The 17,280-nt window shown below is 41.8% G+C and overlaps 1 protein-coding gene across 3 annotated transcripts in view; it reads left to right on the top strand.

Moving 5' to 3' along the window:
• LOC137374367 (integrator complex subunit 6-like) overlaps positions 1-17,280 on the top strand; it is a 134,997-nt gene that overhangs the window by 8,113 nt on the left and 109,604 nt on the right. Inside the window, exons 1-3 of one of the 3 annotated variants that reach the window (XM_068040337.1) lie at positions 4,962-5,427; positions 5,577-5,654; positions 7,538-7,687. In XM_068040337.1, coding sequence (XP_067896438.1) covers positions 5,317-5,427; positions 5,577-5,654; positions 7,538-7,687 — 339 coding nt within the window. In that variant the 5' untranslated portion in view covers positions 4,962-5,316. Of the gene's footprint in view, positions 1-4,961; positions 5,428-5,576; positions 5,655-7,537; positions 7,688-17,280 lie in introns of those variants that run through there. The other 2 variants (XM_068040335.1, XM_068040336.1) reach the window with 2 other exon arrangements.

The raw sequence follows: 17,280 nt of genomic DNA, 5'->3' as shown, positions 1-17,280 counted from the left end.
TAAGGCCATGAAAGGAGTGTTTACCCCCCACACCCGGCCTCTGCGACCCTGCTTACCACACAATGCTGTGCTCCCCAGCCTATTTCTGTTTACAGTGCGCACTGCCTTACTTCCTGTAGTTACTATTTTTGAGTCAGGCTTTTCGGTTGGTATTTATGATATAACCATTTATAATGGGAAATGCTAAGTAAACATTTACAGTCTGCTTCTCTTCACAATTAATTCAACTTCCCTGATAGTTCATTTTTAAACATTAGATCCTTATGTTGCTGTTGTTTTCTTATCACACACTCTTCCCTTGGAAAACAACATGAAATAATGGGAGGATTCACAGGCTGATAGGTCACACCTGAAGGCTCTTTTCATGGTGGGAACCATCTTTCTACCAGTTAATAGGGCAGCTTGTCATGTACACTGGGAGGGTTTTATGGGCTCCCACAACCCATATGATGAAGGGGAGTGGGCATTCACACTCATCAGTCGCAAGTATCCCATTGAATGTCAAACCAGAATTCAGAGCCAGAGCTCCAGTCTCCCCTCTTCAGGACTATCCACAGTGGGGTTGAACCCTGCCCCTTTGGCTTAGAGGAGAAGATTTTACCACTGAGCTTACACCTTGCTTTGTGCTTAATTTAACAAAGCCCTGGTTAGACGATCCGTGGAGTACTGTGAGCAGTTCTGGGCATGACACCTTGGGAAGTGCAATGTAGATTTACCAGAATGATATCTGGACTCCAAGCGTAAAATTACAAAGTGAGGTTACACAAACTAGAGTTGTAATGCCTGGAATTTAGAAGGTTAAGGGGTGATTTGATTAAAATGCTCAAGATATTAAGGAGAATAGATCGAGTAGGTTGTGAGAAACTATTGCTACTTATTTTTCTAGGACTAGGGAGCATAGTCTTAAAATTAGAGACAGACCTTTCAGGAGTGGAATTAGAGAACACTTCTTCATGCAAATCATGGTAGAAGTTTGCAACTGTCTTCTGCAAACGGCAATTGATGCCAGGTCATTTGTTAATTTTAAATCTGAGATTGATAAGATTTTTGTTAGCCAAAGGTATTAAGGGATGTAGGGCAAAGGTCGGCATGTGGAGTTTGATCACAGAGCAGCCATGATCTCACTGAATGTGGAATAGGCTCAAGGGGCTAAATTGCCTCCTCCTGTTCATATGTTCCTGTTCAATTTTTTAAAGCAAAGAAAACAACTTTGAATTATCAGTTGATAATATTTACCTTCATATAATCTTGAAATTTTGCTGCGGCCTTTCATGTGGTGATGATAAGCTCATATAATCCTCATTAAGATCTTAGATGCTGTAGTATTAGGCTCCAGTCTGTAAGGATATTGAGGCTTTGAAGAGAGTGCACACAAAAAATATTCATTAGGATGTCACCTGATGTGAGGAAATACAAATAGAAAGAAAATTTCCAAATTTGTATTTTTCATCAGAAAAATGCATATTTTGGATGATATATGTAATTAAAATTATAAAATGAAGGGATAGGGTAAATCTTCTTCTTTCGCCTCCTTGTCTTGAGAGACAATGGGTAAACGCCTGGAGGTGGTCAGTGGTTTGTGAAGCAGCGCCTGGAGTGGCTATAAAGGCCAATTCTAGAGTGGCAGACTCTTCCACAGCTGCTGCAGATAAAATTGGTTGACAGGGCTGTTACACAGTTGGCTCTCCCCTTGCGCTTCTGTCTTTTTTCCTGCCAACTGCTAAGTCTCTTCGACTCGCCACACTTTAGCCCCGCCTTTTTGGTTGCCCACCAGTTCTGGCGATCGCTGGCAACTGACTCCCACGACTTGTGATCAATGTCACAGGACTTCATGTCGCGTTTGCAGACGTCTTTAAAGTGGAGACAAGGACGGCTGGTGGGTCTGATACCAGTGACGAGCTCACTGTACAATGTGTCTTGGGGATCCTGCCATCTTCCATGCGGCTCACATGGCCAAGCCATCTCAGACGCCGCTGGCTTAGTAGGGTGTATATGCTGGGGATGTTGGCCGCCTCGAGGACTTCAGTGTTGGAGATACGGTCCTGCCACCTGATGCCAAGGATTCTCCGGAGGCAGCGAAGATGGAATGAATTGAGATGTCGCTCTTGGCTGACGTACGTTGTCCAGGCCTCGCTGCCGTAGAGCAAGGTACTGAGGACACAGGCTTGATACACTTGGACTTTTGTGTTCTGTGTCAGTACTCCATTTTCCCACACTCTCTTGGCCAGTCTGGACATAGCAGTGGAAGCCTTTCTTTCCCATGCGCTTGTTGATTTCTGCATCGAGAGACAGGTTACTGGTGATAGTTGAGCCTAGGTAGGTGAACTCTTGAACCACTTCCAGAGTGTGGTCGCCGATATTTATGGATGGGGCATTTCTGACGTCCTGTCCCATGATGTTCGTTTTCTTGAGGCTGATGGTTAGGCCAAATTCGTTGCAGGCAGCCGCAAACCTGTCGATGAGTCTCTGCAGACAATCTTCAGTGTGAGATGTTAATGCAGCATCGTCTGCAAAGAGGAGTTCCCTGATGAGGACTTTCCGTACTTTGGTCTTTGCTCTTAGACAGGCAAGGTTGAACAACCTGCCACCTGATCTTGTGTGGAGGAAAATTCCTTCTTCTGAAGACTTGAATGCATGAGAGAGCAGCAGGTAGAAGAAGATCCCAAACAGCGTAGGTGCGAGAACACAGCCCTGTTTCATGCCACTCAGGATAGGAAAGGGGTCTGATGAGGCGCCGCTATGCTGAATTGTGCCTTTCATATTGTCATGGAATGAGGTGATGATACTTAGTAGCTTTGGTGGGCATCCAATCTTTTCTAGTAGGCTGAAGAGACCACATCTGCTGACAAGGTCAAAGGTTTTGGTGAGATCAATGAAAGCAACGTAGAGGGGCATCTGTTCATAGGGTAGAAAGAAGCAGGTATTTCTAGTATTTGAGGGGTCTATAAGGAACCATCATCTTTATCAGCTCTTACATGTTACATAAGGGAAGCCTGAGCTCTTGAGGTGAACACAATCGCGTCTTTTTCACTGGCGTAATCCATAAATCAATAAATTTTGACGAACTCGCTTGTTAGTATTTGCTGGATATATCAGGACTCGTGGGGATGTTTGCTTATTGAGGTTTGGGCTCATCTCAGTTTAAGTCCAATGCACAAACTCTGGCTTATGGATCATCATGGCCAATGTATGTCACAACAAAGTGCATCAAATCATTGAATTAAATGTACTAGCTAAAGAAAGGCTTATGACAGAGCTGAAATAAAAGCAGAAAATTCTGGAAATACGCATCAGATCTGTGGAGAGAGAAATATTTCAGATCAATGAATTTTCGTCAAAACAGAAAAAAAAGTTAAAGCTGTAACAAGATTTAAGCAAGTACAGAGGCAAACAAAAGGGGGAGGGGGAAAGAACAAAAGGAATGGTCTGTGATAGGGTGGAAGGCAGGAGGAAATTAAATGAGGAACGGGATGAGGGGACATAGCAAAAGAAGATGGTGATGGGACAATTAACAGATGGGTCTAGAGGAGCTGTAAATGGGAATCACAAAATCATTGCCAACAGCTGCCATCTGAAAAAGTGGAGGCAGAGGTTATGATCCAAAGTTGTTGTACTCAATGTTGAGTCTGGAAGGCTACAAAGTACCTAATTGAAAGATGAGGTGCTGTTCCACGCACCTATGTTGAGCTTCATTGGAGCAGTGTAGGAGGCTGAGGACAGGGAAGTCAGAGTGGGGTAGAGAATTAACTAACAGGCGACTGGAAGGTCAGGGTCACAGTTGCTGATTCATTGGAGATATTCTGCAAAGCGGTCTCCCAATTTGCATTTGGTAGCTCCCCAAGCCTCTAAATTCAACAGAACATCCTGTATCATTTCATCGACCTGAAATGTTATTCAAAAGTGTCAATCATGGCTCAGTTGCAGTCTAACCTCTGAGGCAGAAGGCTGTGGGGTCAAGTGCTACCTCAGGCCTTGAGCACAAATATTTAAGCTGACCCTCCAGTGCAGCACTGTTGGGGGTGCTGTCTTTTGGACAAGATATTAAAATTGAGGTAAAAGCAAAATACTGCGGATGCTCAAAATTTGAAATAAAAACAGAAAGTGCTGGAAATATTCAGCAGGTCTCGCAGCATCTGTGGAGACAGATCTTTCCACAGATGTTGTCAGACCTGCTGAGTATTTCCAGCACTTTCTGTTTTATGTTAAAACTGATGCCCTGTCTGCCCTCTCAAGTAGGTGTAAAAGATCCCATGATACTATTTTGAAGTGCATGGGAGTTATCCCCAGTGACTTGGCCTTTATCCTTCAATCATTACTAAAAACAAATTACCTGGTCATCATCAATCCCATTGCAGTTTGTGGGAGCTTGCTGGGCACAAATTGGCTGCCATGCTTCCTATATTACAGCAGTGACTGCACTTCAAAAAAGCACTTCTTTGGCTGAAAAGCGCTTTGGGACAACCTGTGGTCGGGGAGGACGCTATTTTCATGCAAGTGGTTCTTGTCTTTAACATTAAAACTCTGGTTCTCCCTCCACAGATGCTGCGTGACTGGCAGGGTATTTCCAGCATTTTCTGCTGTTATTTGAGATTTCCAGCATCTGCAGTCTATTGTGTTTATATTTCATGACAGAATCCTTTGGGTACCAGCACCAGACCCGCTGGAGTTGCCCTTCACCCACTGCGCATGTGCTGGACTAGAAGGAAGGTGGCGTTTGAAAAAAGCCGCACATGCGCAGGCACCGCAAATGACGTGTTTCTCTCCCCTCGCCCAGCGCGGGCATGCGCACAAGGGGCCTCGTGCAGCGGCTCGCAGCAGCGGTGAGTTCCAATATGCAAACGAAGGGGCTGGCCGCCAACCAATCAGAGTTGGCGGTGGGTGGAGGGAGCGCGTCACATGATGCCGCGGCGAGTGGGCTGGGGGAGGGGAGTTGAAACGAGAAGCAAAGTTGTGCTGAGCGGCATTTAAGGGAGAGACAGTCACAGGGGCGGAGTGGGGAGTTTGCAAGCCCACGGAGCGGCCCCAGAGCTCGGGGGAAAAGGGAGGGGTGGGGGGGAAAGGTGAAAGACAGACACAACAGGGCAGAGACCCTCATGCCCTCCCATCACCCAAATCCTTTCCTCCAATTCTCCCACAGAAAGTTGAGCCAGTGGTGCCCAGCTGACTGGAAAGCCGAGGTTTAGCTCCCGAGTGTAATCACCCCCTTCCAAATCCCAAGGCCTCGTCCAAGTCCGGGGGCTCGAGTTTGATTACAATACATTTTCTCTTTCCCCACCAACCCCCTGTCTAACTCATTGACCCCCACCCCCCCCCATCATGCCCATCTTACTTTTCCTCATAGACACGTCCGCCTCCATGAGCCAGCGCACCCATCTGGGCACCACCTATCTGGACATAGCCAAAGGCGCGGTTGAAACCTTCATGAAGGTAAAAAAAAAAGGAATTGAAAAGGTTGGGGGAGGGGGGTTGGCGAGGGGAAGCTAGGCCTCAGGCCCCGCGCTAACGCCGAATAAGATCCTAACTTGTCTCTCTCTCTCTCTCCCTCTGCCTCCATCTTACTCCCCGCCTGTAAACAGCTGCGAGCCCGCGACCCTGCCAGCCGGGGAGACAGGTACATGCTGGTGACTTTCGATGATCCGCCGTACAGTATCAAGGTAAACCCACACCCTCATTAATGCTGGGCTTTTCTGGTTTTTGTATGTTGGTGTGTTTGAGAGGGGTTTCCCTGCTCTCTCTCCACTCAGGAACCCTAAACATGGCCGACATATTCCTCCTGCTGTACAGCTCAGGGTGATTGGCGTGGGGGGGCGGGGGGATGGTTTTACCATGGACACGCCGCCTTATTTAGCATAACAAGGAAGGTGGTGGTGGGGGGGAAACTGATGTTAAGAAACTAACTTAGACAGTTTCACAGATGTTTAAATCGACTTTATGGTGAATCTAAGTGTGGCGCAAAACTCCCTTGTGAAATTGAGTTACTTAGGTGTGTGACAGATTTGGTCCTTTAAAGGGGAACACAACAGACAGGCAAGTGTCCAGACTTGTTTCTTCAAGGGGAACGTCAGTCTTAAGATGAGTAGTCAGACTTTCTCAGGGGAAGGATAGTGTAAGTCAGATACCTTTTCTTTAAATTGATTCCTTCCCATTTTTATATAGAAAAAAAGTTAACTTTAAATGTTTTTGAGTTGCATGTAGTTTAGTTCTCAGTCTGGCTAAGTCACACTATTATATCACTGATGAAGGTCTTGGAGCAGCTCTGTTGGAAATGGAGAAGCTGTGGCTTGAGAAACCAACCTCTCATAAGGATTTGTGGAACTCTAAACATTCTCCTGCTTTCTAGAAATAAATTTGGCACAGTGTACAACAGTAATTTGAATTTTATGTATCATTTTTAATGTAGTAAATTGCCCAAGAAGAATGTTAGTAAATAAAACTTCTCATGAGCAACATATGAGGTATTGACAGATTGAGATAGGTTGTAAGGGGTGTCTTGAAGGAAGAGTGCGCTAGAGAGGCGAAGAGGTTTAGGGAGGCCATTCCAGAGATAAGGGCCTTCGTAGCTGAAGACTTGATGGGCCAGTTTTTTTTCTGTGTTGATCAGTTTTGTGGGTTTGTAATTAAACCTGTTTCTGAGTAACTGCAATTACTGAGATACAAGCACAAACACAAGTGAGGAATAGCTTAAAAATGCACATAATGCCGTATAGTGTGGTAATGTGCTGTGGAAGGGGCAGAAGCAGCTTAAATTAATATGTACTCCTGAGTTTCCATCTTGGGCCATGTTATTTGGGCACTATTCATTATTTTGGGAGTGGGGAACTGCTACTTTACAGTGGGAGAGGGGAAAAACTGGGCAGACTCAGCTATGATGCTTTTCTTGACATAGTCAAAGAGTGGTAAAGGCTGTGGTATAGGCCTCAAGGTATGTCAAGATCATTGGGGTTGGGCGGGGGTGATGAACCAAAAGGGTATGTGCTCAAAGTTTTAAAAAAAAGTCTGATCTAGGTCCAGAGCATGTTAGCAAATCTCAACTGGGACAGCATTAGGCTGTTAGTGATCCTGGATCAAGGAGGATTCAAAACTGGAATTGTCTCAGCTATAAAATTGGCTCCAGCTGACTGCTTCTCCCCCTCCCTTACATTGCCTTGCTGGAAGTACAGATGGGTTGAAGCTGATTGACAGGATCAATTTGGACTATGATGCTTTTTGACACCACTGTTAAAACTCATGCCTAAAGACCACTTCGATGAGGCGCCAGTGTCTGCAGCGCTATCTCCCTAATGAAGAGTCAATGTGTTTGGGGTGCGGGGAAAATTGACAAGAGAAAGGCAAACAAGTTTAACAGTGTAGAGGTTATGAAAATGTGTTGCATTTTGCACTTTATTTTTCTGAAATTACTAATTCACAAATTTCTGTACCTTTTCTGTATTGATATCCTGCTAAAATGACCTGCGAAAACTGACTTCCTGCAACTTGAGTGAAAGAATTGGATGTATTCTGAACAGAGAAAGCATGACTGAAATGTTTTATTTTTCAGGCTGGCTGGAAGGAAAACCATGCAACGTTCATGAACGAATTGAAAAATCTTCAAGCTGTAGGACTATCAACTCTTGGCCAGTCTTTAAGGACATCCTTTGATTTATTAAATTTAAATAGATTAGTTACTGGAATAGACAACTATGGGCAGGTATGTTTAACGCAAGCATAAATATCTAATTTTACAAAAAAGTAAACCCTCTACACACAGGTGAAATAAAAACTCCCTATAATTATTCCTTTCACAGTTTTCAATGCAGAAAACCACATGGATGGAGTTGGGTGATTCAAATCACTTCATACTTGCACATATTTGCATAACTCAGCGATTTGATTACCCTTCTTTCCCACCCCTCCTAATTGTTATGGATCGAATATGCTGCCTGGTATGGCACTTTGTTCAACATAATGGGTATATTCCAAGGCCTGATTGCTGTTCTGTGGTTAGTTATCTGATCTCAGCTAGGGTGGTGGTATACTGTCCCTGGGCTAAAGGAAGGGAACATCATCAGTAGTGATACAGTAGTCCATGCTGCAAAGTTCGTGTATGCAGGCATGATTGACATGGAAAGTTAAATACAACTCGCTGATCTATCTGAAGAATGGCCGCTGAGCCTACTAGATGGAGGCTGGCATTAGTTATATCCCAGTATGATATCTTCAGGAGAAGAGGGGAGGAATTATGGACCAAACAATGAGTGGGGTATGAATGATGCAGCTTTGCACAAGAGCAGTGCGCCATGAGTTACAGGATCTTGAAAATTTATGGCACAGAAGGAGATCATTCAGCCCATTTTGTCTGTCAGCCAAAGAGCTCTCCACCCTAATCCCACTTTCCAGTTCTTGGTTCGTGTCCTTGTAGGTTACGACACTTCAAGTGCATATTTAAGTGCTTTTTAAATGCAATGAGGATTTCTGCCTCTGCTGCTCTTTCAGGCAGTGAGTTCCAGACACCCACTGCCCTCTTAAGTGAAAAATGTTCTCAACTCCTCTCTAATTCTTCAACCCATTACTTTCTGATGATTTCAGCATATTCCTGGAATGCTCCTTGCAGCTCAAGTCATCACATGGACTGTGGCTCCCCCCATGCCAGAGTTTATCCAGTCAATAGCTGGCCATCGAGATCAGGAAAATCCTTAGTTTGATCCCTGGTTTGTGCTGGGTTGGAGGTTGTACAGTTAAGTTAGCCTCAATGTCTCAAGGATTGGAGGGGATAACTATCTGTCCTCCCACTGATATTGCCATGCAACGGCCTCAGCTGGACATGGGTTGAGAGAGTGTGTGCTTGGCCTTCATTGTGATCTGGCCCCCAACTCCAGCAGTCAAGTAGCCTATTGATACTTGCTGTTGAGGCATACGCATTAATAATGGCCACTTAGGAATGTTACTCAAGGTAACTGGCGGCAGCAGAACTGTACCCAAGCACAGTCTTCAAGAGAAGGGAAAGTAAAGCCCAGTGCATTTTGGGTGAAGAGAGAAGATTGTGCTTGAATGTGTCAGTTTGTCTTAAAACTTTTGTGAATCTCCTAGATCTGGATGAAAGTTGAAGTATGAGTTTAAAACTTACATTGTAAAATGTGTTTTGGTCATAACTTTAAAAAAAAATCACTTCTGTAGATCAGAATAACACTTGGATGGACAGGATATTACTTCCAAAGTACCCTTCATGAATGTCTTGTTAGACCATATTCTTAAAAATTTTGTGCGTCCACGTTATCTCGATTTCTTAACTTCACGATCTCCAAAGCTAGGCTGTAGGAAAGAATGAGTGACAACTGTAGATCTCTGCAGCTTTACTGTGGTGAGCCAGTGTATGTATATAGAAATTGAACACATGCCAGATATGTAACAGTGCTGATTATTTTTATTATCCTTATTGACTTAGCACCATGCCTTTGCTGATCTGCATCTGATGGCAAGGATGGGCAACTGGAACTGAAAGCACAAATGTTCTGAGGTTGGCATTGAAACCAGTGTCTTACCATTAATGCATTGTGCTCCTAGGTTGATTGAAGTGTGAACTTCAACTGCTGGTTAAAAAAAAATCATTCTACATAATGTTCCTGCACATGTAAAACTTAAATTTTCCAATATTTGAATCTTCATGTTTAAAAGTTTTTCTTGTGCTCGATCATTTACAGTTGATTTGGGTTCATGGTGAACCAGCTGAAGATGCCTTGTGCATATGTGTTCATAGCCAAAATACTAATATAATAATGCTTGATCAATAACTGCTTTCCATTGCAGCTTGAAAGATTTTGAATTTTTCAAGTTACCCTGGCCGAGTTATCAGGGAATCTGTTTGGGAAATGGTAACATCTTTTTTTAAAAAATGTTCTCTTACAAAACACAGGACCCATCTCCAAAGTATGGATGTATAAGTCTCCAGTAGAAAAGATATAACAACCTTATTTTGCAGCTTATTTTATCCTTCCATAAATAGTTTATTTGACCTTTTTTAAACATTCCTCAGAAAATGAAGAATGGAAGGCAAAGATTAAGTAATTTATATTTAGTTATGAATATCTTGCTTATTTAAAGAACATTTATACTATTGTTAGTAAACAAAAGCATTTGGAGAGGGCTGAATTTGCACTCGTCAAGTGCCTGTGATGGAACATTTCAGTTTATAGCATTGAGCAAGACTTAAACTGCCACTGCTTGATTTAACGTCTGCTTCTAAAAGCAGTGAGACAGAGTTCCAACTTCGTGTTAATCCTCCTTAAAGCAACATTTGAAAAAAAATGAAATATTCCCTTTCACTTACATTAAAAAAAAACTTCTTCCTCCCTTGGCAATTCTTGAGTTGTGCACTGTTCAAACTTCTAATCCAAGTCTTGCTGCTGGCTGCTATCATAAATGGAAGATCAGCTTGGAAAGGCTTATTAGTTGATAACAAACCTAATTCCTCTTTCTTTTTAACCCCACCCATTGGCCCTAAAGAGCTCGTCTAAGATTAGTTTTGCAAGCCCTTGCTCCATAATATGCTGTTTTGCCCGCATTGATGTATGGAGTGATTATTTGGGATTGAAGAAATTTTCATGTAACATCTCATCATTTTTAATCTTCGAGAAGTTGTGGAAGGCAAAGATAAGCAATTTTTGTTCTAATCTTGCTCAACTGAAAGCAACTTGAAAAGGCTTTGTGTAATTTTAACTATACCATTTAAGTGACTTCATTTTGTCAGACTCTGACTTTCTTTCAATAATCCTGCAGTGAGCCGAGCAATATTTGGACCTGAATAACTTTAAAATGCTTTATAGTATGCTACGAGGCTGGCTTGATTTTCTTTTTTCCCTCCTCTCCCCACTACATTTTTTCCATGCCTTGCTTGAGTGCCCTCCATTACGTTGTCCAAGTTACCATTCTAAATGACAGACCATAGATAATGAGTTTGGGTGGATTATTCAACCATGAAGCATCAGAGTTGAGTTTCATCTGTCCTTGCCCCAACATTTGGCGCATACACTTTGAGCAAGTGTCAGTAGAGAGTGATCTGAGTGGACTGCCTCTGTATGTCCCAACTGAGATCAGTTAACTTGACACAGTCTATATCGTTCAGCTATTAAGTTGACCATCTGCACCAATTGGGCAAGCTTCACAAGACTGATGTTCATTGATGGGGAGGCTCAAAATACACATGGATTAATGCCATAAACAATCTACATTGCTCCCTTGTGTCCTTTTGAAGATGTACGTTGTGGTTCTAATGGGAATTACATGCCTATAGATCAAATGGAATGCTTCTCTAGTGATGGTGAGTAAAGGTAATTTGATCGTACTTGTCAACAATATGCCATAAACTGCCGCTCAACAGTGGAAAAGCCTTTAGTTCATACTGGACTTAAATAAATAGTAGACACCAATGTAAGTCAAATTCATATCAGTGAGCTAAACTTGTGAGCAGGGATTTAAATGTGGACTCTCAAGGCATAGGTTCATCCAGGAGCCCTGACTTGTCAGCTGCTGATTCGATTGCCAATGGGATTCTGGACATTTTCAGTTTTAGAAATGTGTTCAACTAACTGCCTTTTAGCCCATTAAACCATTTATAACTCTGATGCTAATGTGAAAATTCAATATTTAGCAACTTGCAGCTTCTACCCATTTGGATAATGTCTCTTGCACTAGAGCAAGAGGACAGGATGATGAGTAAAAGTTATATTTGATTTTGGGCTGTCTTGTGTGTGACAAGCTCAGTAACGCAATCTATTTTAAAACTACACTATAAGTGGTTCTGGCTCATTTGGTGGTTTACCAGATATCTCTAGTGAGTAGTTGAGCAGAGCAGATCAAGATTCAGGTTGAGACCTTGGTTTAGCTGATCTTGGCCGTGGCAGCAGTAGGGATCCATGCTCTGAGTGCATTTGAGATGTCCGATAAATTGGACTTTGATTCCCCGCAGTTGAATAGCCCGATTTGGCTCTCACCTGAATAATTGTGTTGGTGAGTTATTGGAGGCTGCTGTTTGCTTATGGAACTGGATAGAAAGAGCTTGGGAGCGGGAGAAAAAGAATGGGCTTCTCCTCCTCTTCCATCCTCATCACCACCACCCCCTCCCCCGCAGTACTGCTGTAGGCATCATGGATACTAAGTTACACTGAGTGTTCAGGTTTGATTATCTCTGGTCTGTGCTTAACTGGTCTGGGGTTGATTGGAGAGGGAAGGTTTCAGCTGGGGCTTTTGGTCCTGATTGCTATCCAATGAACCATCAGAAAATACTCGTGTGGACCTGTGCAGGCTGTGATGCCTCTGAGATCAAATGGCCTGCTAGTACTTGCTGTTGAAGCTCACAGCTGAAAAGTCACCACTTGGGTCAAGTATTAGAGGGGGACTGGTGCCTGTCAGCCTCTACTCCAGCAAGAGTCAGTGATCCAAAGACAAAAAAGAGGGGAGTATGTGGCAGAAATGAAGATTAAAATCCTTGTTCATTTTCCTCACGCCACCTGTAAATAAACAAAATAATGTCTCTGTAAGTAGAGATTCATCATTGTCCTCTAACCAATACGCTTGGAAAAGATCTGACGCAGGCAATGTGGAATCGGGATATTATTAGCCAGATGGTTAAGCTGATGGTCTCCCCTTCGATACAGGCAACTTTTATCTTTAATTCTATTTTCCCATTTACGCCACTCTCCTTCCCCCATGTGGAAACTGTACCTTGACCTTCTATGACACTGGGTTTAGAAAAAAAAGTTAATCACTGTTGGACTTCAGTAAAGGTAGATGTGCATTCCATTCAATTTGCACTATAATGCATGCTGCCAGTCTTGGCATAGTTGCCCTATTGTGATAAGGGGCCTGATTTTAACTCACTCAAAACCAATTCACTAAAATCGGGCCCAAGGTCTCATTGACAAAGCAAGGTTTCAATGCCATAAATCATGTTGGAGGGCTCATTTCTTAACTACACTGTTAAACTTTGGAATCTTTAAAGCAGGAAAATTGCTTTTCCATAGTTATACTGTGCATGGAATAAGTTTTATACTGAGTTTAAAAAAAATATAAATTGGCATAAAATTACAATTGATAAGTTTTTCTCAGACAAAAAATCTCCTAGTTGACTAGGCTGGACTGAGATGTCATGTGATCTGCAACATTTTTTTCTGCAGTTGGACATTGGTCATCAGGTCAGAACTTTTGGAGCGGAACATTTTGAGAAAACACAGGTGATGCCTAGTTTATCCTGGCAATCTTGAGTTCATACATGGCCTCTGTGCCAACCCCATCATGTGAAGAGCATTTCTTACTGCATATATAAGTTCTCCATGATTGCTAATGTCCAGTTTTCCTTGTGTACTGATTACTTGGAAATTCACTTTGGACTGGTGAAGCGCATTTTTCTTCATCTCTGACAACTGTCTCATTTGAATGAATGCACTGTGTAATTTTCCAAATTTCAAGTCTTTCAATCCAATTCACAGAGCTGATGACTACTTTTTATATAATTTAATTTTTTTTGTGGAAAAAATATTATTAAATAATAGACATCATAAAAATAAAAGTATGCTAACCCCTCTGGTTGGTGTAGGAAGGAAACAATACTGTGACCATCACTCATGCAGTATATAGTTTGTTCTATAATGGTACTTTGAAATCCATTTATTGAAAATACTATGGTTTGCCCACACACTAAAAAAGCAAAGTTTTTGTCGTCTATACATTTCTGTCACCGGTTCTCAGTTTGGTTATCAGTGTGAAAACAGTTTTTAGTTAAGCAAATCAGATTTCACTGCCTTTCTCGGTTTTTAAAGTAATGTATCATATATTTTCATAGAATTAATCAATGTCGATAATGCAAGAAATAGGCCAAGTAGTGATACAAACCAGTAATTGAATTCTATGGCTCCCTTAAGGAGCGCAACGTGTCCTGTTTATTCTCAGGAAGGCTGCAGTATCAAATTGACATGCCTGCTTGAGATCTGAAGCTTCCAAATTTTGTTTTAACTTTATAAACATAGAGACTGATGGATTTTTTAAAATGCTATTTTTCAACTGGCTCATAACATCATTACGCAAAGTATATTGGCTTCACATTGTCCCCAGAAAAAGCTATTTCCACCTTGCATTCAATCTGCCTCTGTTCCCAGAATGCTCCTGCAGTAATTTGAGCTTCATGAATGACATGAATGAACTACTTCAACAAGAATCAAACTGGGAGGTGGGTGGAGTTTTGACAAAGTATAGTCAGTTGTTTTATTGCAGTGCTGGAGTTCTGTAATCTGAATTAATGATACAGGTTCAGACTTTCAATGCAGTGAAAAGTGCAATGTCTTGGGCTTCATGCCTGAAAATATTTCAAGTCTGCTTTTATTTAGAACCTCTAAAATGGCACTGATACAAAGACAGAGTCGAACAATGCTTTTCATAGAATTTAAATGTCACAATGCTGTGATTTCAAGGTCTGATGAAAGGTGAGGAACTACCTGGGCTAAATGTTTGTATCGCAGTAGTCACCAAATGCTCTCTATTCGAGGAGTACTTTGTGATCCATGAGATTTTCCTTTAAGTTAAACCTGATGGAGGATTTTCTTAAAGCACCAGTGTTTGTTTTTCAATCAAGCCCAGCAGTGCATCCTTCCCAGACAAGTATAAGGAAGCAAACCATATATAATGCAACAGATCTCCTAAAATTGTTTTTTGTCACGACCAATAAAGTACAGCAATATTTTATTGTACATAACATGTCCATACATATGGCAAAAATGTGACCAAATTCGTTTTGTCAGAAATTGAATTCCTAGCATTTTTGTGGTGAGATTGTGTTTCTGTAGGATGCTTATCCTCGCAGTAGAGTAAGTTTGTCACTGTTCTTGTGAAATTATGAAGAACTGCACCTTTCTATTCCCTCCATTTTTTAAAAAAAAGAGTAATTTCTCAATCTTAGGTTCCGGTAAGTTCAATCATGTTACTTTTTTCCCTTTTCACATTAGCTTTTTTCTGTCCCAGTTCTGGATTGAAGATTTGCAGTTGAGTTATTTGGAATTGTTAGTTGGGTGGGACAGATCAGGAAAAAAACAAGCTGAACTCATCTTGAAACTGATTTATTCTGTAAAATGCCTACTTAAATTGGTGTTTATTTAAAAAAAAACTTTTCACACCCTCCAGTTGTTTCTTTCCCACTCTGGAGGAGTAGGCTTGATGGGCTAAATGGTCTCATCATTAGCTTATGATTTTTGTGCAGTATTGTGCTGAGACACACCACTGCCTTCCTGTACCTTACCCAACGGGATATTAGTGGATTACGCTAGATAATAGCCGTCATCAGGCTATTTGACTCTGAAATACAGGGAGAAATATTATCACAGCACGGCACAAGACTGTCTTCAATGATATCCGCACCTATATTTATCCAGCAGTACCTGGAAGTAGATTTTGGTTTCACTTCCTCCTCACCCCCACATGCCCAATCCAACTTGCCAGCCTAGAGTGCAAATGCTGATTGTGACATTGTTACTGTTGCCCCGATGAGATTGGTGAACTCTACAAACCAAGCATCGAAACAAACGGGCCAGTTTTGTTATGTACCTACACCAGGTGATGTATTTACACAATAAGCCACTGGGGGAGCTATTGCTTCACTTGTAATTTGAATGCCAAAGTTTACTGCTTTAGAATGAAGATGCCCTTCATTATGCAATTCTTGCCCTAATCTCTACCTAAAAGAGTCTGAGACATTGATTCCAGATATCATACTGATGTAAGCAAAACAAACTGCTGTCGTTTTACATAGAGCTTCTTCATATTCTTGGGATGTCCCAACAAGTTTCACATACAATGCAATACTTTTGAAGTGCAGTCACAGTTGTGTAGGCAAATGCAGCAGTCAACTTGTAACTGTCCAGATCTCAGAAATGAGTTGAATGAATTGATATTTGTGTGTATGCAATGGTTGAGGGCAGGATGCTGGCCGTGATACTGGTAAAACTTGAGAGTTTATAAACACAGAAATATACCTTTTGGACCAATCCTAAATTGGTGTTTATCCTCCAAATGAACCTGCTCCCACTTTATGTACTTCAGATAATTCTGTCAACATATCCTTCTATTCCTTTCTCCCTCATGCACTTATCTAGCTTCCTCTTAAATGCTAGTTGTCTTAATTATTCCTGGTGGTAGCAAGTTCCACACTCATACTTCTTTGCCCAAAGAGCGATGAAGGAGTTTGGTTAGGCAGTAGAAAATAATCTGCATATTGGGTATCTATTCGAATTGGAATGAAGTGACAATGATGCCCTACAAGGATCTCTGCTGGAGCCGCTATTTATTAATGCATTGGATAACACAATAGCCACATGGCAAAGTTGGCCAATGACACAAAGATTGGAGGCATAGTAAGTAGTGTAGATGGAAGCATAAAATTACTAAGAAATGTTGATAGATTAATTTAAATGGGCAAAACTGGCAGATGGATTTCAGTACAGTTGAGTGAGGTCATCCATTTTGGACCAAAAAAGCATGAGTTTTGTTTTAAACGGTGAAAAGTTATGAACAGAGAAGATCCAAAGAGATTTAAGGGGTTTATGTGCACAGATCACTAAAATTGTCTTTTACAAAAAAAATCAAAGGGCTAATATAGACTGTTAGCCTTTATAACTAGTGGGCTAGAATGTAAAGGGGAAGATGTTTTGCTACAGCTATGCAGAACCCTGCTTCAACCATATCTGGACACTAATGTTATGCAGATTCACTCGAATGTTACCAGGTTCCAAGGGTGAGGCGAAATTGCATAAACTAGGCTTGTATTCCCTGGAATATAGAAGGGCAAGGGGTGGTTTGATTAAGATTTTTTTGAACAATTTGATGAGGTAGATGGACGGCAACTTTTTCCATTGGTGGGAAGTCTAGGACAAGGGGACATAACCTTAAAATCGAGCCAGGTCACTTTAGAAGAGATGCTCGAAAACGCTTCTTCATGCAAAGAGTGTTACAGGTGTGGAACTTTGTCCCACAACAAGCAATAGATGCTAGCTCAATTATAATTCTGAGAATTTTTTTGCTCATCAAGATTATTAGGGGATATGGAGCCAAGGATAGAATTGGAATACACATCAAACATGATCTCATTGAATGGTGGAACGGGCTCGCGGGGCTGAATGGTCTACTCCTGTTAGTATGTTCCTACCACTATCTCAGGGCAACTATGGTTGGGAAACAAATGCTGGCCCTGCCAGTGGTGACCATGTTCTGAGAATGATCTTAAATAAAAGGAGACTTTCACATCCTTGGATTGTGCCAAGTGTT

This window comes from Heterodontus francisci, chromosome 10 (assembly GCF_036365525.1).
Source record: "Heterodontus francisci isolate sHetFra1 chromosome 10, sHetFra1.hap1, whole genome shotgun sequence".
Classification (NCBI taxonomy): domain Eukaryota; kingdom Metazoa; phylum Chordata; class Chondrichthyes; order Heterodontiformes; family Heterodontidae; genus Heterodontus; species Heterodontus francisci.
This window is presented reverse-complemented; position numbering and strand designations above follow the sequence as displayed.